Genomic DNA, 19,274 nt, shown 5'->3' on the forward strand with positions numbered 1-19,274 from the left:
ATTAAACAGTGACCTTGAAGGGTTATCAAAGATTTTATTTACATTTTCACTGGCTCAACTCAGACCATCAGTGCTGGAAGAGCAGATTCCTTGGGCTTTAGGGAGGGAGACAGGCACTGCATCCACTGGCAATTCTTTGGAGTCATCCACTCTTGCAGCTACTTCTGTCACAGTGGTCTAAAAACTTTTAAAATTAACTTTCTTCCTGCAGCTAATTGTCAAACCCCCCAGGCAGCCTCTTTGTATTTGTAGGGGGCCAACGCATCCCACTGAACATCCACCAAAGAAATCCCACCTGAGTGCATCAGCTCCGTAACTATTCACAATGTGCATCGGATCGGGATAATTCTTCTTCCTTTTGCTCATTTTTTGGCCATCACTAGAAAATAGCAGAGTGTAGGCATCAATTCCCATAACTCTTGTAATACATGGATAAAGAAAAAAAGGCCCTTCAAATCCAGTTCAATTTTTCTGTCCTAGTACATTCCTAGTGGCACAGACATAATTACAGATATCTACATATTAGCACATCATTTCTGTAGGACTACTGAACCTACAAAAACAACTGAAAAAAACAAACCAAAAAAAAACCCAACCCAAGAGGCTCCCAAGTTACAAATCTCAGCAGGAAATCCACCTTCCTACCCAAGATGAGGAAAGATGCACTTGTTTTGAATCAATCCCTCCAGCCCACTGGCAAAGCTTCATTCGAAAATAATGTGGAAACAAATATAACTGACTTTAAATTATGTCTGAAACTACAGTTATCATCCCCTTTACTCTGCATAACAGGTAGAATTTCTTTCCTATTCTTGTTATTAATTTTCTCTCTCAAGACAGGACCAATCCTGCTGGAAAGTACCCAGTGCAGCAAGCAGATGCTGGGATGTGTGAGCCCCTCATCTCAGATGCCTCTTATCTCCTGCAGCACTGATATCACCCTGGCAAGCCTTAACAGCTCCGAAGTCCATTTCACATTCCCTTTACAATTTGCAGGTCTTATCTGAAACATTCTTTGACTAAAAACCTGCTCAGGAAGGAGCTGATTGACACCAACCTGGCAAGGACAAGGCCATTCACAATGACATTCTTGAAAGGAGGCTTCCCAAAAAGAGCAGTGGACAGCACCAGCAAAGTGTAGAACCTGAAACAAGAGACAACACAAATGGGACTTTATAAATACACCAAACTAAAGCCTGCATGTCTTCATTTCAAAATGAATGTTTCATTATGCTGCTTTCCTCCAGTGAAGATAATTTTTAAGTCTGGGAAACATTTATGTGGCACAGAGTCAGAAGAGGAGCTTATTGAAAGTACATCTTCCTATTTGAAGCACATCATGTTGTTTGCTCAGCTGGGATCTACTAGTCCAGGAAGGCAGAAAAAAAAATCTTATAGGAAGCATTCGAAAGATCATGAGGAAGAAAACTGCAGCATTTTTCCCTCTTCATAACAAAAAAGGGAATTCTGCCCCTGAACAAGTTTCCTATTTGCTTACTGCAAACCTGTGAGCATGGGATCAATCTGGACCAAACAGAGCACTCAGAGCCAGCAAACTTTTGTGTGTTTATGTGTTCACTGTGTATTCGTCAGCCTGACAGACAATGTAATATAGTATAAAAGTATAAAAGCAAATTATCAAAAATGGAAGAAGACTCCTTCCAACCCTGCCAAAGGTTTGATTGGAAGGAGGTTGTGGCTGCCTGCTTAAATCAGCCATCACTAGGAAATAAGAGAATGTTCCCAAAACAAAGGGCAGCAGTGGCTCCTCCCCATTCTATTTGTGTTTACAGTCTCTCTATAAATTGCAAGACTTTGGAAATCAGTGCTGGAGCAAGCACAGGCATCTATTATTCACAGGCTGATATATGATTATATCTGGGAAATTAAGTGGAAGTGCAAGATCATGTGATAATTTCAGCCTCAGGAACCAGAGCCTTCACCAAAGGAGGGATGTGTGAGCTGCTGGAACTGCACTGTTGGTAATTACTTCTAAGAAAGTAACTGGAGGGTGGGCCACAGCTTTCCTGGCTCAAAACAGGCATCACACTGACAACTGCTTAGCAACCTTCAAAGAGAAGGTGATTTAAAAAAAGCTGTAATAAGGCACAGGAGGTTATGTCTCAGAACTATGTGTTTGCATGAAGATTTAGTGGAGGAATACTTCAGCGGAGGGAAAAAAAATCCATCTGTATGCTCCCAAGTTGTTTTTATCAAAAAGCAACCTATAACAGCAAAAGCATTATTCTGACACTTGAGGGTCCTCTGCAGAGGGTGCTGTGTGCATTTATTAAGTGACTTCCACGACAACTCTGATGCTTATCTCAGACAGGCCCCTAACTCTCAAAATCCCCTCAAACTCACACTCCAGGATACAAATTCTCATTATTAAACTGCAGTTTAATTTCATTAATTTTAACCATTACTCCTCCATCTGCACACAAACATTTGCATTCAAAATCCCTGTCTTGATTTTTAACTTTCTTAAGAAAACCCCTAAACACAAATATCTGACTATTAGCTCAAGTGACTGACACCTCAAGCCTACAGGGCTGAAATGCCATTACAAACACAGCAGTCTTTCCTCTGTACTTACTAAAAAGTTCCTCATTGACAAACTCCCAACAGTTTCGGCAAACTGGTCACAAAATCTCCTATTAGAGCACCAGAATTTGCAGGTAAAAAGCACAAAGCAGAACCAACTAGGAGAGATTTCAATACTGTTTAGGAATTCCTAATTCCCCGCATTAGGAAAACTATACAGGCAGACTGTGGGCTCTAAAAAAAATTCAGCCAATGATACATCTCAAATTTTATGTTCAAACTGTCAGACCCAAAGAGCCTCAGCATGAGGTGCCTTAGTTGATGACAGCTACAACATTGTCTCTGAAAACCTGTGATCCACATATTCTGATGGAGCTCTTCTGATTCTTCCTCAGGTTGTGCTTTTAAAATTCACCTCATTCACTGAATACTTCAAAGCAATGTCTTTCTGCAACTTATTTTTAAAGTAACTTGTCCACAGACACATTTGTTTCCTGAAAACTTCCTCAGTTTCTCTGCTGTTTCACCTTCCATTCATCAAATCTCAGACTGTTTCTAGGTATGTCCTTGCAGATAAACAGCTGTCAGTCAAACAACAGTAAAAAAAGCTCAACAAGGACAGAATTTCACTCCTTTGCTCTACTTTCCACCTAGGAGAAAACACAGAGGGAATCTTTTCTTCTTTTTCCTTGAACAACTGTGGGTAAATTCATGATCCTGTGGTTCATGCCAAAGCCTCCAGCTGTGAATTCCGTGTGGGCCACCACATTCTGACCCATGACCACACATCCTCCTACATTTCCCTATACAAAGGCAGAGCCTTTCCTACCACCCTGCCTGGACTGCCAGTCTTGCAACCCAGCTACTCTAAGACTTTGTCCTGTGGCTTTAACAAATATAATTCAGCTGTTTCTCTATCCATGCAGAAAGTCATCAAAAACATCACTTTCCTGGACAATCACCTTTGTCACATTAATTTTCCCCTTGTCTCCCTTGATTTTTTCTCCTCTTCTGTGGAGTGAACCAGAAGCCACCAGAGTTCCACCTCTTGAGCCTTTCCCCACCTCCGAGTCCTCACTTCACAGCAGCTGCAGACTCTGAGCTGACATAAAACCAATCTCCATTCTCAATCTTCACACTATGTACAAGATGTGCCAAATACAAATCACATCCTGTGCTCTCAACACTTCAGAACTCACCTACTCCTTGTTCTCTTCGACCTCACATCTCAATTCCTTCTGTCTCTCAGACATCAAAAGTGCTCTACTACAAATCACCCAACACTTGCTGGTAGCAAAGCCCCAGCTCATTAACAACCTGGGTAAGGTGGGAGCAGCAGGAATTGAGGCAGGTGTTTGGATTTCCCACCACAAACAGGTGAAACACGCCTGGCTCTGGGTAAGACTCTCAGGAACTCTTGTGCTGATGTTAAGAACAAAAAGCAATCTGCCCCAGACTGAAAAGGGAAAGCTTCCTCTTGCACTCCGAATATGGCACACAAGTCTGAGGGCTCACACCAAATGTCTCCAACCTGAGTCCTTCCATTGAAAAAGAAAAAAGCGCTATTTTCTAATTTTTCCAGAAAAAAAGAATAAAGAGGGAAAATTAAGTTTTTAATTCTCCTTTTGCTACCCAACAGTACTTGATTGTATACTGAGGTATTAGATAATTTGTTGCATCACAGTTAAGGGGTTGAAAAGTGAAGACATTTCACTCCAATAATCAAATTTAGTTGTATTTGGCATCCTGCCTACTTTGGTTGCTTGGTTTGTTGGGGGAGTAGAGGAGTGGGCAAAGGGAAGTGTCAACTCTATTCCAGAGGAATTCATTTAGCTCTAATACCCCAAGTTACTGGATGGAAAAGTTCTGCTTGGACACTGTCAAGTCCAGAAAACACAAAAATTCATCTTAATCTGTCAATTTTCACAGTCAACCTCAAACTTCAGACATGGACTACATGCTTTGCAATGCTAAAACTAAAACTGTATGTAGGTATACAAGTATGTATGAGAACATTACCCAGAGAAAATCAGAGAAAATTCTTCACCAATGACTGAAAAGGATTTATCTAAAGTGAAAGAAGCAGATGTAGTTTACAGCTAAAAACTGTGGCTTATTTTGTAAACGATACAATCTTAACAACATAAGGTTTAATTTTTTTTCTGCACACACATAAGCCCAAAATTCAAATTTAATCTTGGGATAAAAATCAGCAGGCTATACATTGGCTTGAAATCCTCGACACACTGACTACCCATTTCAACTGACTCAACTGCAGCTCTGTCTCTAGTAGATAGCTCAAGTTCTCTGATCATTCAGCTGCTTAGATTTTTCCTTACCAGGCCAAAGATGTGCACTATTACCTAATGATGTCTTCCATAAAAGCTGGGAAGTTCTCTTGCTAATAACTGTATTTCTACAACTTTTCTGTCACCAAGCTTTAGACTACCTTGTGTTTTAGCTTAAAAAGCTAATTATGCACTTATCTGTACAGAAACAGTCAAATTATCTGTACAGCATTAAAGACATGGAAGTACTGAAGTAAATGCATAATTAAATTGTTGGGCTTAGATTTCTTTTTCACTTATAGATTTTTTTCCATAAGTTGCTAGGAAACTAACTACTGGGCACTTATAGGTACTTAAGCAGAACAAAGGGGCCAAAGGAGAAGAGTTGTAGCACCTGGCTACAATGCTGTTAAATAAATACATTAATTATTCAAGTAGATGGTAAAGCATTGAAGTGTTAGACACAGGGTGACAACCTGATATAATAAATGGCAGAAAATTACCATCCTCGTGTCTGGTCGATGCCCTCAGCGATGAAGTCAGCAGGGAAAGCATCCTCGAGCTCCCTCCTGTTCTCAAAGGGGTAGTGCACCTGGGCGTAGGGCATGCTGCCGCTCTCAAACCAGCAGTCAAACACTTCGGGCACGCGCCGCAGGGAGCCCTTCCCGCAGCGCGATGGGATGGTCAGCTGGTCAATGCTGTGGGGACAGACACCAGCAAACCAAACGAAACCAAGTTAAGACAAGTTCATGTCATGCTGTTGTGTTAGGATGACAGCAGTTTTGGCTCTCACTGAATCACTGGGTTGGAAGAGACCTTCAAGATCATCAAGGCCAACCCATGCCCTGTCACCTCAACTAAACCACAGCACCATGTGCCACATTCAATCTTTTTTTAAACACATCCAGGGATGGTGACTCCACCATGTCCCTGGGCAGACTATTCCACTACCTAATCACCCATTCTGTAAAAAACTTTTTCCTGATATCCAACCTATATTTCCCTTGGTGCAGCTTATGGCTGTGTCCTCTCATTCTGTCAGTGGCTGCCTGGAGAAAGAGATCAACCCTCACCTGACTACAAACACCTTTCAGGGAGTTGTGGAGAGTGATAAGGTTACCTCTGAGTCTCCTTTTCTCCAGGATAAACAACCCCAGCTCCCTCAGTCGTTCCTCACAGGGTTTGTGTTCCAAGCCCCTCACCAGTCTCGCCGCCTCCTCTGGACACGCTCAAACGTCTCAATGGCCTAAACTGAGGGGCCAGAGCTGGACACAGCACTCGTGGTGTGGCCTCACCAGTGCCGAGTACATTTTAATGACTGTTCAAAAAGGTCCTTCAAAGCATTTCATTTGACAAACTCTGTAATTCTTATATTAACAGTGTTCAACAAGTGTTTTACAACAGAAGAAAAGAAAATTTGTATGTGTTAATCGCAAGTCCTGTTACAACTTTTCTATTCCCTAAACCTGTTTCTCAGGATTTGGGGAAAAAAAAAAAACAAACCAAGGTTTTTTTTATGCCTGCTTATCTATTTCTAATATCCAGTGAAGAGTATCTGTGACCCACCTTTCTCGATGGAGATCCGTGACTTTCACTCCAGTCAGCTCCTCCAGTTCTGCCACTGAACCAACACAAACCACCTGGAGGAGAAATTCAAGAAATTTAGCCAGTTATTTGCACACAGCAGCTATTTTTTTTTTTTAATATCAGACAGAAGACTTGTCGTAGTTGATAGAGCTGAAAAAAACAATAAAAAATTTGTACAAGGGTCTCCTTTCTCAAACGATGTTAGAGACCACTGCCTTGATTTAATACAGTTCATGTTACAAGAGCTGGAGACTTGGAAGCAGCAGCATCGTGGCAGTTTATCAAAAAATGTGGGATTTGGGGGGGGGGGGGGGGGCTTCTCCAAACCAGACACAACCAAAAACCACTGAAAATTGAATGACTGACTTTTACACAGATAGGAGTTTCAGATCCCAGGCTCCTCCCCTAAAATAAGCTGCTCATTATCCATAAGTGTTCCATCCCAGGTAGACTAAACTGTTCATGTTAAAGGCTTTTTATTTAAAGTGAAAAAAGTGTCACAGCTACCAAAGGGGTTGGTAAGAAAGACTTTTCTTGGTTTTGTTGCATCAACACACTATTAAGAGAAATGCAGATTTCCACACCAGGCTTGCACTGACAACATGAAACAATGATTCTGAAGAACAGTATGAGAAAGAAGAAAAGCAAAGCTTTCTTTCTTGAGGTTTTACTCAAACTGAGCCCTCCCAGAGCCCAGTGGACTCTCTCATCTAGCAGGACTCACGAGCCACAAGCTGCAGTGCAGGCCTGGATTTTGGAGATGCTGTCCCACATGCCATCCTTCCCATTTAGAACCGCCCTAGAAAAACCCCAGGGGTTGACAGATCTGACAGGAAAGGAGTTAGAAGTAGCACCATAAAGAAGTTGTAAATAGGCCAGACATTTTTCACATTAAATAACCCTGTATGTTGCTCTTAAGGTACAAAAAACCAGAGCATTGCTCAATTCCTATAGCTAGTCTTAACCATATGCAAATGTATACACATGGAAATTGTGACTAACTGAAAGGTTTTGGTGTATTTAATTCCAAAAACCTGCCATGAATTACAGAGAAGACAGAGACTCAGCCTGATTTGGGTTTTAGGACATGATTTTCCCAGTCTGATTTTTCTAGTGCTCATCTGCATTACTAATCACCATCTTCGATTGTTAAAGTACTTTGGAAATGTAATGTTTTCATTGCTCATCATCTTTTCTTTTTTTTTTTTTTTTTTTTCCCCTTTCCCTTTCTCTCTGTAGGAAGCAAGGCAGGACAATGATTCCACCAGCCAGGTACAACAGCCTGCAGAATGCACACAAACTACACCAGGGGATTGATCCCAGGTAAAAACACATTTTCAGCAACAAACTATTTTTAACCCAGATCCATTCTTCATTCATGTGGCCTCATAAGTAAACACAAAGGCTAAAGTGAGCAGCAGCAGGTGCTTAGTTCAGGGCTGCTGGAGGAAGAAAAGGTATTAAGAGAGAAATAGGTAAAAAAATGCCCTTGGACACACCAATTACTTCACCTCCATTAACCTTTGTATTTGAATGTACTTTCACACTAAGCTCTGGGAGAAAAGTTGCTCATTACTTGGTGCTTTTTGAACAAGTACTTCAATGCTGAAGCAAAATTCTGAATATTGATGCAGAACTGCACCCAGAAATCACTCATGGAAGAAATAAACCCAAGTTCACATGAAAAATCCACCAAACCCCAGAGTAACATAGTTCTCCCCCACTGAATAAGCCTGCTTCTGTCCAAGGCAGAAGGAAGGAACTCCTCTGTCCCAAGGGGAGCTCATTAGATACTGAAACGCAAGAGGAGAATGCAGCAAACAGATGCTAATCAAATTCCATCCCTCATTAGGCCGCACCCACTCCTTCCTGCAAGGAGCACACACAGGCTGATGCTCTCCAATTAAAGCTCCTGCTCTGGATACATCCCTTCAGGAGTCATGGCTGCTCCAGCAGCTTCAGCCTTCCACCTATCAGGCATTTGCTCCTCCTCCATTTTATGGTTCACATCAGTGACAAAACCAGCCCCACCAACACTGAACCAGCAGCAAAGACTACAAGAGATAAGCTGCATCAGCACCTCCAAGACCTAACGTGAAACCACAGGTCAAGGTTCACCCCTGCTAACAAAATGAACATTAGATCCAGGATTATCCATGTCAATCCAGCAGCATTCCCGGATCTCAACATTCCTGTGGCACAGCCCTGCAGTCCCTGCTAAATAAAAATGTTTGGTTTTGTGGGTTTGCCATTTCAGCTCTGTTCAGTACCACAACTGAGGAGTAAGGAGGGCCCACAGAAAGGAAGGAGCTCACATAGGGTCAGCAAAATGGCCTGAGATCTCCAGAAAGCATCTCATGAATATTAAATAGAAGAAAATGACTGCTACACTCAGCCAGAAGTGGCCTTAATGCAACCTCAAAGCAGCCCAGAAATGCACCTGGAGAGGTTCCCTCACCCTCAGGAGAGCAGAAACAGAGCCATCTCACTCTGCTGGGCAAGGCTGAGGGCATCCAGCCCAGGGCAGGAAATAATCAGGGAACTTCCACGACATCACTGAATAGTGAACACTGTAATTTGTATGCAAGTCCTACAAAATGAGCCCATATCTGCTTTACCAACTTGGGTGTTATATTAAAAAAATTTATTATCTAATCCAAATGAGATGTGCTCCTCCACTGAGGAAATCATTGGAATTTGAAAGCTTAAAATGATAAACTGTCTGCAAACATGTGGCAATAAACACCAGCTTCAAAATTTAACTCCCATTATGTGTCTCTACCTGATAATTATGCTAAAAGAAAACTAAAATGAAACCGTGCAAAACCAGTTATTGATCTGTAATAAAATTCACTTTAATACCAATTAATTCACCTTCCTGTATATTAAATAAGGAATTGTTATTACTTCTCCAGGATTTAATATGCAAAACATAATTGCGTGCAACAAAGTGTTCTTCTGAGAGCAAGGCAAGAAGAGGCTGCAGTGCAATCCCACACAGCACCAGGCTGCAGTAACACTGGAGTCAGGGAATTCTGAGGGAATATCATTACTGGGACAGCAGATGTCACCTAGGCTTTAAGTTCCACATCAGTTACAGCACTATTTGTTTTTCAAGCCATATCTCACACACACAAAAAGAAGGAATGTTTTGAAAAAAATCTTAACTTGAAATTTAGCTCGGTTCAGATGCTGTACTCAGCCAATAAAGCACAATATTCAAACTCTGGAGCAAACAGAAATGTGTAACATCTGTGGATAGAAATAAAAAATGTGTTTGGTATTTCCATCATTATTCAGAACACCGAGCCCTGAGGAATATTTGCAGCTCATTTCAAAGGAAAGGTCAATCTTCCAAGTTAGACATCATTTTGTTATTAAAAACAAACGAATCAAACCTAGAAAAGCAAAAAAAATCAGTACATACAGGAAGACAGATATGGGGAGACTGGACAGAAAATGAAGTATTATTAGAGCCAAGGAGTGGAAGTAATGAAACCTTTACACAATCTTTTTCAGTTGTAAATGAAATAGTCAGGCACAACACCGAGAGCCTTTTTGTTACCTAAAAAAAATTGTTATATCAAACAAGGGACTTAGAAATGTTGGATGAATGTGAAAAAAGTGTGTATGAATTGTCAGTCTTCAAATTCAACTTTAACTCTTATATGAGAGACTGAAGCACTTTGTTTGTCAGTAATTTACACAACTCACTCACAGCACAAATGGAATCCAAAAGCCAAGGCTTTCTTAAGATACTTAAATCCTAATTGCAGGAGTAGCTCCCTCCCTCTCCCAATATCTCCCTGCCTACCAAGATTTCCAGTGAAGAGGAAATAAAAAATGCTTTATGGTGCACATCTAAGCAATGGCAAGTTTAATATCATAAAATACTTCTTCAGCAGGTGTTTTCTTACTCGAGGTCTTTCAGGTCTAAAATGAAGAGTAAAACTTTTTCTAATCAAGAGAGATATAAATAAAGGCTTGAGATGCTGCCAACAGTATTTACCTTCCCTGGACATCCTGACACTGATTATCATTTCCTACTTCCAGATTGAGGAAGGTTTATCATGTGTGTCTAATGGAACTCACCCAATGCAAGAAAAAACAGAAATAAAGAAGGAAAACACCACATAAAAAACCCCAAACCCACTTTACCTTCAGAAAGAGTTTTAAAATCATCAAAAGTCTGTAAAGTGTTCACTCATGCCCTCTGCATTATGCTACCAATGCAGGCTACCTTACAACTTGGCAAAACTCATTTCTAGCACTAGCACTACACATTTTCATCATTCCACTAGATTGGTATTTTTACAGTCTGCTACATTCACATTTGTGGCACTACAAACATGTATCTTCACTGTTCTGCTGTGGTGGACTTGGTTTTATGCCTTCAGCAACTCACTTGGTTTGAAGTAACCAACCACCAGAATTTCAAAAGCAGACTTAAAGGAGTCTTTTTACAACAACAACAACAAAATCTCCTCCTTACACTTTCTCACTGCATTTATCATTTCCTTTAGATTTGCCATCACTGCAAATTCTTCTTGGAAAGTCAAGATTAATTTAAATGTAAAAACCAAGAAAAATTGCTTGCAGTTCTCAAGCAAAAGCAAAGAAAACCTGTAGAGGCACACAAATACACCCATAAATATGCATAGATCTATCACCTATTATACACATATAGATGAGTTATACAGATATGCTGTTAAAGCATGGAAATAGGACTTCAGGCTGCAGCAGCCAAAGATACACCAAAATAAGCAAACAATATGTACAGACAGGGGTTTTGCCAGCTGGAAGCTTTAACTTTCCTCACTCACCTCTTCCAAATCCTCGCTGACCCACAGAGGGATGGGGGTGCCCCAGTAGCGGTTCCGAGAGATGGCCCAATCTCGGGCGTCCTTCAGCCAGTTCCCAAAGCGCTTCTCCCTCACAAAATCTGGAACCCTGGGCCAAAAAAACCCCAAAGTATTCATGTATCACTATGTTCCACTTACAAGAAAGCTGGTAAGAATTGGTTATATTTGATTTTATCCACCAAAGAAGTTCATTTCAGCACTGACTGACTCGGAGCACATTCATGTTACCACACTGGCTGCTGTAGGGCCTATGGAAGTGCTGCCAAAAAACACAACACTGCTTTCTTCTGATCTCCAGGTAAGCTGCAGAAGTGAAAAACACCGTATTTATTTCACTATAAAGTAACTCAGGAAGACATGTGCAACATAAAATAGATTCATTAGTGATGAAACAATGGCCAAAGTCTTCAGGACAGTGCAACAGTGGAGGATTATGACTAAAGGTGATCACAGCACTACTGCTTAAATTACATACAGAAAAAGAAACAGCCGCTGATTTTGGGGTTGAATGAAATTCCCATGATTGAAAAGCCTGAAGCAATAGCATTAAAAGGCACCTTGGATTATGTGTGGGCATCCAGGTACATGCACATTACTCAGGTTGACAGATCATTCCAAAAAAAATCCTTTCCAAGCTATTTACCATCTCACTTTGAATTACCCAATTAAGAAACCAAACAAGCCCCCCAACCGCAGAACCCTATCAATCCCTGCTAAAACCTCATTTTGAGCACTAATGGGCACTGAGGGATGTTAAAGACTAATTTCTACTGTATGAAAGTGTCTTGGAGCTCAAAGATTAACATCAGAACCCTTTGCCCTGCGAGGTGGCCTGGTGGCTTGATTAGAACCTTTTTCTCCCAGGATGTAAACAAACAACTATTTATCCAATGATTATGTGCACATGAAGGAACGCAATGGATTTCACAGTCAACAACATGCTCCCCTCATGCCTAAAGGTGCATTTAAAAAGACCAAATTCAAATGAAACTCAGAGGAAGAGAAACCTTCAAGAGTGTCAGACACACAGAAGTCGTGAATGAGCAGCTCACAAAAATAAAGTAGCTCTGGAACTGAGCTTTGAGTAACCCTTGACAAGTTTTGCTGGGTTTTCTTTTTCCAGCCTAACTGGAAAGGCCCTTCCCAAAGTCTGAGCTGGATTAGGAGAGCCACAGTTCCCAAAGGAGGAGCAGCCAAACTACAAAACACACAGCGTCCCTTCCACCTTTTCTAGCCCTTGGTCCTCTTGTCAAGTATTTCTTTTTGAAGAAGATTTTTAATCACACATCAGTCCCAAAAGTTACAAAGATGAAATGTTCGGTTCCTTTAGAGGAAATATTAGAAGAATGGATTCACATGACACACTGAGGTAGGATTTGGCCAGCAGCAGGAGGTTTATGAAATAAGTCTGAACCACAACAACAAAAAAAGCAAAGTATTGATGAAAATAAAAGCCACTCTGTTTTAAAAGTTTTACCCATGATGAAGCCATGTGGAGATCTAAAGGCTTCTTGATGCCAATGCTGTCTCAAGGGATAAAAACTACCCTTAAAAGCCTCACTAAATATCAGTCTGAAGTTCCACAGCTTCTCTCACTATTTCTTGAGTTACTTTCAGCTGCAAAGTTGTCTTCCGTAACACTTCTTGAACAAAAATCTAATATAAAAAAATTTTAAACAAACTCAGTGACTCATGTTTCACATGACACCTGAAGCCCTGCTTTGAAATTTAGAAACGTATACAGGCTTTCCCAATTTGGTTCAGCGTGGGACTCATTACTATGAACTTTCTGTGCTAACCTTAGGAGACCCTCCCCAAATACAAGTGGAAACTGTACAAAGTTCATTAGCATTTGCCCAACATTCCACTAATGTGGAAAACTTCTCTTTACATCACTCCTAAACTAGTTTCCATTTTTCAGTTGTTAGACACTGATTAGCTGAAATTATTAGTTCCATTTAACATAGCTAGAGGCTGAGACAATCCCCCAATGACATTAAAATGCTCAGAGTTTCAACTCTGCTTTCTCAAAACATGCATGAAAAATTAATTTGATCCCCAAAGTGGACATTAACCCCAAAAATGTATGTGGTGTGATCTCTCCCTCTGAGCTGTGAAAGCATATAATTTACCTCTTCTGGTAAAATTGTCTGACTCTGCTGCCAGTTTTCAGTGGAACATAAAACACAAACCACTTCATCTCCTACGAACCACATTTGCAGCAATGATCTTTGGCTCTTTAGAGGTACAAGGCAGGAATAACACTGGCATAGCCATCAAATCAAATAAAAAAGCCTGCGTTTCACACACATTCTGAGCCCATCACTCAAATGAAGTGTTACTTAAAGCACTTGGGTTTTGCCACTGCAGAGATGTTGCCCCATGGGTGCTGCCCAAGGGCGCAGACAGCCTCCAGCTGGGATCAAGCTGCAAGAGGGACCTGCAGCAGGAAAAGCCATGCCAGGCACAGCCCTTCAAGTCTGGAGCCCATTTCTTTTACTTTTTCTCACTAGATTTAGTTCCAGATCTCTCAGTTTAACACTTACCTACATATCACAAGGGAAAAAAAACAAAATCAGAGGCACCTTCTACTTAAATATTTGATTAGGCTGGGGAAAAAAAAAAAAAAGAGTATCTCAGTGATGTTGTTACTAACACCTGATCTTTATTTACACTAATTCCAGGTTAGTGTTCTTAGAGAGGTTTTCAGTTTCTTTTAATCCCACTCTTACATATTTTCTCGGTGTATTTCTCCTATAAAATTTTCATAAAGACACCATCTTGTCACAGGCATGTATTAGTTGGGGAAGCATTTTTTACTCTTCCATCTACACAAAGCATCTGGAAGATAAATGAAAAGCCCTCTCCCATTTGCCAATGCACATGTTTTTCATGTTTAACCCCACATCCATCACAAACCCACTTCAGCCTGAAAGCACAAATCTCAGACTCCTGCTGGTGATCACTGAGTTTGCAGCTATGTGTGACCAGAAGGGGCCCAGTTCTGCCTGTTCTGAGTGCCCTGGACTGGCACTGGACACCTTCACACCTCAGAGAAAACCAAGCCCCAGCACCCAACAATTCCATGAGGTTGCAAGTGAAAAATCAAAGCAGCCACTTCCCTCCCAAAGCCATCGTGCAACTGAGCTGTGAGAAATGGGTTTTTTTATTTCCCAACTGGCCTACAATTTGTTTGACCTTCAAATTTCTCTGCAAAATGACACAGATAGGATTTCATACTTCTTTCTCTAACATTTAGCAAGGTTAAGGAGACTGCTGCCTCAGCAGGTCAGGGAGCTCTTGATTCATGGGTGTGAAACAGAGTGTGTTGCAGTTTCTCCTCTTGGCACCCAGGACAGGGCACTAAATAAACTCCAAGATCCAGACACTGCAGCACTTGAAAAGTTCAGGGAACTGAACTTCACAACACAAAGGAATAAATATTGTTTTGCCATATCATAAATTGGGAAGATTTTGAATCAAAGTACAGCAGTTCCAACCTGTTTGAATGCTCATGTCCGTCTTACCGTTCCAACATCAAAATTCTATCATACAAGTTAATGAAAATTATTCATTTGCTGCAAATTTCCACATTCATTTTTGACTGTTTGTTCCTATTTTTGAGGCAGATGTGGGGTTTTGCTAAATTCATGCATTGCTAAGTCCTCCGCACAGTCAATTCCCACATCCTTTCTTGGTAGTTACTCATTTTTTTAGTGTCTAAAATAAAAATTCCATTTGACAAGCTAAAAAAACCCATGAAGAACAAAGCAAAACCCAGTCTTTTAACAATATTTATTAACTTATTACAACAGGAACCATCTTCTTTGCCTTCTCAGTGTATACACCACTCAGCACCCAAGTCACACAAGCAATGTGGGCATGGATTTGAAAACAACAACTATTGACCACCCTCAATCCCAGAGCAGGACTGAGTCTGCTGACAGCGAGCTACCACAGGCTGAGCCAGTGGCTTCTCACCACCAACAAATATTCAAGGAACAGCATCAATTAAAATGAATAAATCTGTTCTCTGACTCCTGTCTCCAGAGGAAAAACGTACAGGATGGAAGTAAAAAAAAATCTAAGGAAACTTATTAAAAGGACAAAGACATCTGTTCCTTTCCTGTAGATTTTCTGTAGACATTGAAGAGTATCTCTTGTGCTCATAACACAACTGCAAATATTGAACTCAGCTCCTTACTCCATCTGTGATGTGCTCTGAGCTGGCTCACCGTGCCCCAGTCACGGGATGCAGGAACTGTCTCAAAGCAGCACCATCCCTCTTTTCTGTAATCACAAACAGCACTGTGATTAAAATAAATAAAGCACTGCCCCTGCACAAGCCTCGTGTTTTATCATCAGCTCAACATGAAAAGCTGTTTCAGATATTACATAAAGATAGACTAATCCTTTCTTTCTCACTCTTCTTATTCTTCTCACCAGCTAATTTTAGTCATGATAATAAATGAATAATAAATTTAAATAATAAATTCTCTGCAAAACCACAGCACCTTTATGTATTGGGTAAGATTTACTTCTCAATTGCTAATTAAAAGAGTTAAGACTATGAAGTTGATAAACAGAATACTACCTTAAATAGTGGGAATTAGGGGACCTAATACCAGATTAAGAGCTCTAATACAGCTTTGGTTCTGAGAGGATGGTCCCAGATCTGTCCTGTCCTTTGGCAAGCTGGTAACTTTTAAGTGCCATCTGAAATCAGGAATCAGTTTTAAATCTGGAAAAGTTACTCTTCCAGAAAACAGCTGAGTTGTATCAGCAACACCAAAGGTGATGAAGTAGTCATTCCATGTCATCTAAGTAAATATGTACCGATTTATTTAAATTCCTAGCATACCAACTGGGGGGTTTGTTTTAGGTGTAGAATCTGGCTTTCTTTTTAAACATTAACCAACCCTTAGAAGACAAAGGCTTAAATCCCATTATGTTAATTTAGTCTAATAACAAGCCTCCTTCAACATGCCCTCAAATTGATTTTTAATGGTTTTTAATTCAAAGAGATAAAATAAGCAACTATTCATGCCCTTTTGACACTTGAGTTAGTGCCAATCTATATCATGGACCTAATTAAACATGGGGGGAGACGGGAGGGAGGAGAGGGGAAGGGAGGAAAGGTCAGTGTGTGCCAGGCAGAATTTCCACTGCAGCAGCCTTTGCTCCTCAGCCTAGGAGAGCTGCTGGAATGGTGCAACCCCACACACCCCACACAGGTCTGAGCTACCTCCACCGCTGCATCTTCTGCTCACGGGGCTGAAGGAACCGTGCTTTCAACCGTTTTGATCTCCCAATGTTTCTCTTCCTTCTTTTCTCCTGGTTCCCATGGCAACCAGCACGTTGTGGTGTGACTGCAATGCTGCTGCAGACGCAGTCCCGTCACCGTCGCTCCTGGACACAGCGCAGCCATGACCTCCAACCCTGGCACACATCCCACTAAAACCCTGCTCCAGCTCCATTCTGTGACCCACTGCTAACTGCTGCTAAAATTCCTTATCTTAGCAACAATCCCTGCAATCCCAAGCCAGGGAGAAGAGAAGCTTCCACTTTGCTTCTCTCTGCACAGTTTCCTTGGGAATGTTCTAACATTTACTGGCACAAAGTACTTTTACAGGGGATCAGCACTCAGGATCCATTTCAATCCGCGTATATCTATAACATTTGCATTCCTGTGACAGTGGCAGATATTCAACACACTGCTGATGTCACAAATTTATCAGCTGCCTGAGAAAATCGTGCTGGAGTTGCTTAGGGAACTGGCATTTGAGCGGTTTATTTCACAAGCTTTTCCTTGAAGCAAAATAGAAGCTTTTGGTGACCCTTCAGTGGGACTGAAAAGGTACCTCTGCATTCATGGCATCATCAGCAGTCTCTGCATAAGAGGCTCAGAGAGGAAACAGCAAAATTATGGCACAGCAGAACACAAGCCATCAAAACTCCATGAACAAGCCTCCAAATTCACTTCTAATCCCCAACCATGTCTGACAACAGACAGTAATAAAACCTTCTCTAAATTAGACAAACATAAGGCTAACCCCGCAGCAATTTTTTCCACCTCCTGCTGTAGGCAATGCCACTAATTTGGATTTTTCCTCGGGAAATGTTGCCATCTAGTGACTCCACGTTGCTGTACACATCACAGTTGCTACCAGAGGGAGGATTTCATTTGTATTCATGATTCCCCAGTATGAAAAGTGTGACTGATGACTCAAAAAGAAGACTTACAACTGCATGGTGATATTAAAGAAAAGAAAAAATGAAAAAAAATCTACACACACTATGCATTTAAAACCGTTCAGATGAACTGTATTATAAAGAAAGAAAATGTCCTAAAAAACTTTCTATAAATAAATAAACAGCAAAAGAAGGAAAAAAGGAATCACAGGTTTTTTCTATTTCTCTACAATTCTGTCATGATTTAAAATTCTGTTGCCCTGCTAGAGACTCAGATTCCTCATCTGAGCAAACATGACAAGTTCAGTAAAATAAACATTTGTTTTCTATTACGGATGGACTCCACAGCCCATCCCCTCACAGCCTCGAGGTTTCTGCCACAAACAGGCATCATCCCTGATCACATCTCACCTTTCCACAGTTGGGAGACACTTTTGTGGTCAAGATGAAAATGACCTGGATCAAAAGGTTCTCCAGAGCTTGATGTGCACGAGTGACACAGTAGAAAACACCTGGGCTCACAGAGGAGCTGCACGGAGTGCCTGCTAAACTCACACTTCAACTTCACTCACAGAAATGTGCTGTGGGTGGCATTTCCAGCATGAACTAAAAGCTCAAGTGATGGAAGTCAAAGAAAATAATACCTTCAACCACACATCAAGCTCTTGATTACACCACCTGAATTCTTCAGTGGTGAGAAGATACCGGAACAAAAGGTTTGGCTTCTCTGAAGTCCCTGTCTGCCATCCCTGCTTTCCTTCCACTGATGCTCATTTTTCCACTACTCCAAATGCTGCACATCCTATGCAAACAACCTCAGAACTGCACAATGTCTTTCACATTAAAAACTTGGCAACAGTTACAGGTGAATGTTTCAGAAGTTACTGCAGGAGAACTTTAAGTGAGGGAGGTTTAAAAGAAAGAAAGAAAAAAAAAAAAGAAAGACTTCAAAGCCAATATTTAAATACAAACTACAGAGTCTTTCCTATCAGTCTGCAAGCATAGAAATAGAACATCCACTGCCAGAAAGATGAGTTACAGCAGTTTGGAATTCTCATTATAAATTGAATGGATTTAGTGCTTACAGTAACTTATAAATTTTCAATTTACACCAACTTTGAACACTGACGACAGGAATTAGTCCTAGATTGTAATTATAATCAAGGTGGCCTGGTTTAGTCCGTGGGTACATAAAAAAATGCTCTTTCAACAAACCATTCAAGAAAACGACGGTGACAACAATTAAGGCTGAATTCTAGACAGCACCTTGGTGCTGCATCCAACTCTCCTGACCAAGAGAATAGAAAGCCAAGGTCTGACAAGCCTGAGTTTTACAGCAGCCAAAACTGCCTCTCTTCATCTCAAACACAGCAATAGTGGGTGCCTGAATGCCAAACAGAACATAAACCTTTTTAATTAAAATTTTCTTTTAAATAAGCTGAGTTACACAGTAAAGAACACTCAGTAAAAAACTTCAATGAAAGGCTGAAGCACAGCCCCCTAAACACTGTTGCAATTGTGCATTTTTATCAACATCCAATACAAGTTAATTCCCAGTCTGAAATAAGGATGTGACAGAGTAGAGGGGTTTTTGGCTTATGGTTTTACAAAAATGCTGGCACATTACTCATGTAACCATTATTGGAAGCGATAGTTAAATTCATTTTGAAAAATGAAAATAGAGCTGCTGGTTTTAATAAATTTTGAATGACCGTGGCCTTATAAGTTGGGTAATTCACTAAAAAACTAATTAGAAATGCAATCAGGTTGCAAAGTTTGCCCAAGTATTTCTAATCTATTT

General features: G+C 40.8%; 1 protein-coding gene across 2 annotated transcripts in view; it reads right to left on the reverse strand.

Annotated features, from left to right (window-relative positions):
* The window catches only part of IARS1 (isoleucyl-tRNA synthetase 1), a 94,530-nt gene that overhangs the window by 37,317 nt on the left and 37,939 nt on the right, over positions 1 to 19,274 (reverse strand). For both annotated transcript variants that reach the window (XM_066195042.1, XM_066195043.1), the window contains exons 15-19: positions 11,243 to 11,369; positions 6,399 to 6,472; positions 5,336 to 5,530; positions 1,058 to 1,144; positions 296 to 379 (exon numbers count right to left, since the gene is read on the reverse strand). In XM_066195042.1, coding sequence (XP_066051139.1) covers positions 296 to 379; positions 1,058 to 1,144; positions 5,336 to 5,530; positions 6,399 to 6,472; positions 11,243 to 11,369 — 567 coding nt within the window. The remainder of the gene's footprint in view (positions 1 to 295; positions 380 to 1,057; positions 1,145 to 5,335; positions 5,531 to 6,398; positions 6,473 to 11,242; positions 11,370 to 19,274) is intronic.

Source organism: Chamaea fasciata, unplaced genomic scaffold, assembly GCF_029207755.1.
Source record: "Chamaea fasciata isolate MVZ Bird 193981 ecotype frontalis unplaced genomic scaffold, bChaFas1.0.hap1 SCAF_13, whole genome shotgun sequence".
Classification (NCBI taxonomy): domain Eukaryota; kingdom Metazoa; phylum Chordata; class Aves; order Passeriformes; family Sylviidae; genus Chamaea; species Chamaea fasciata.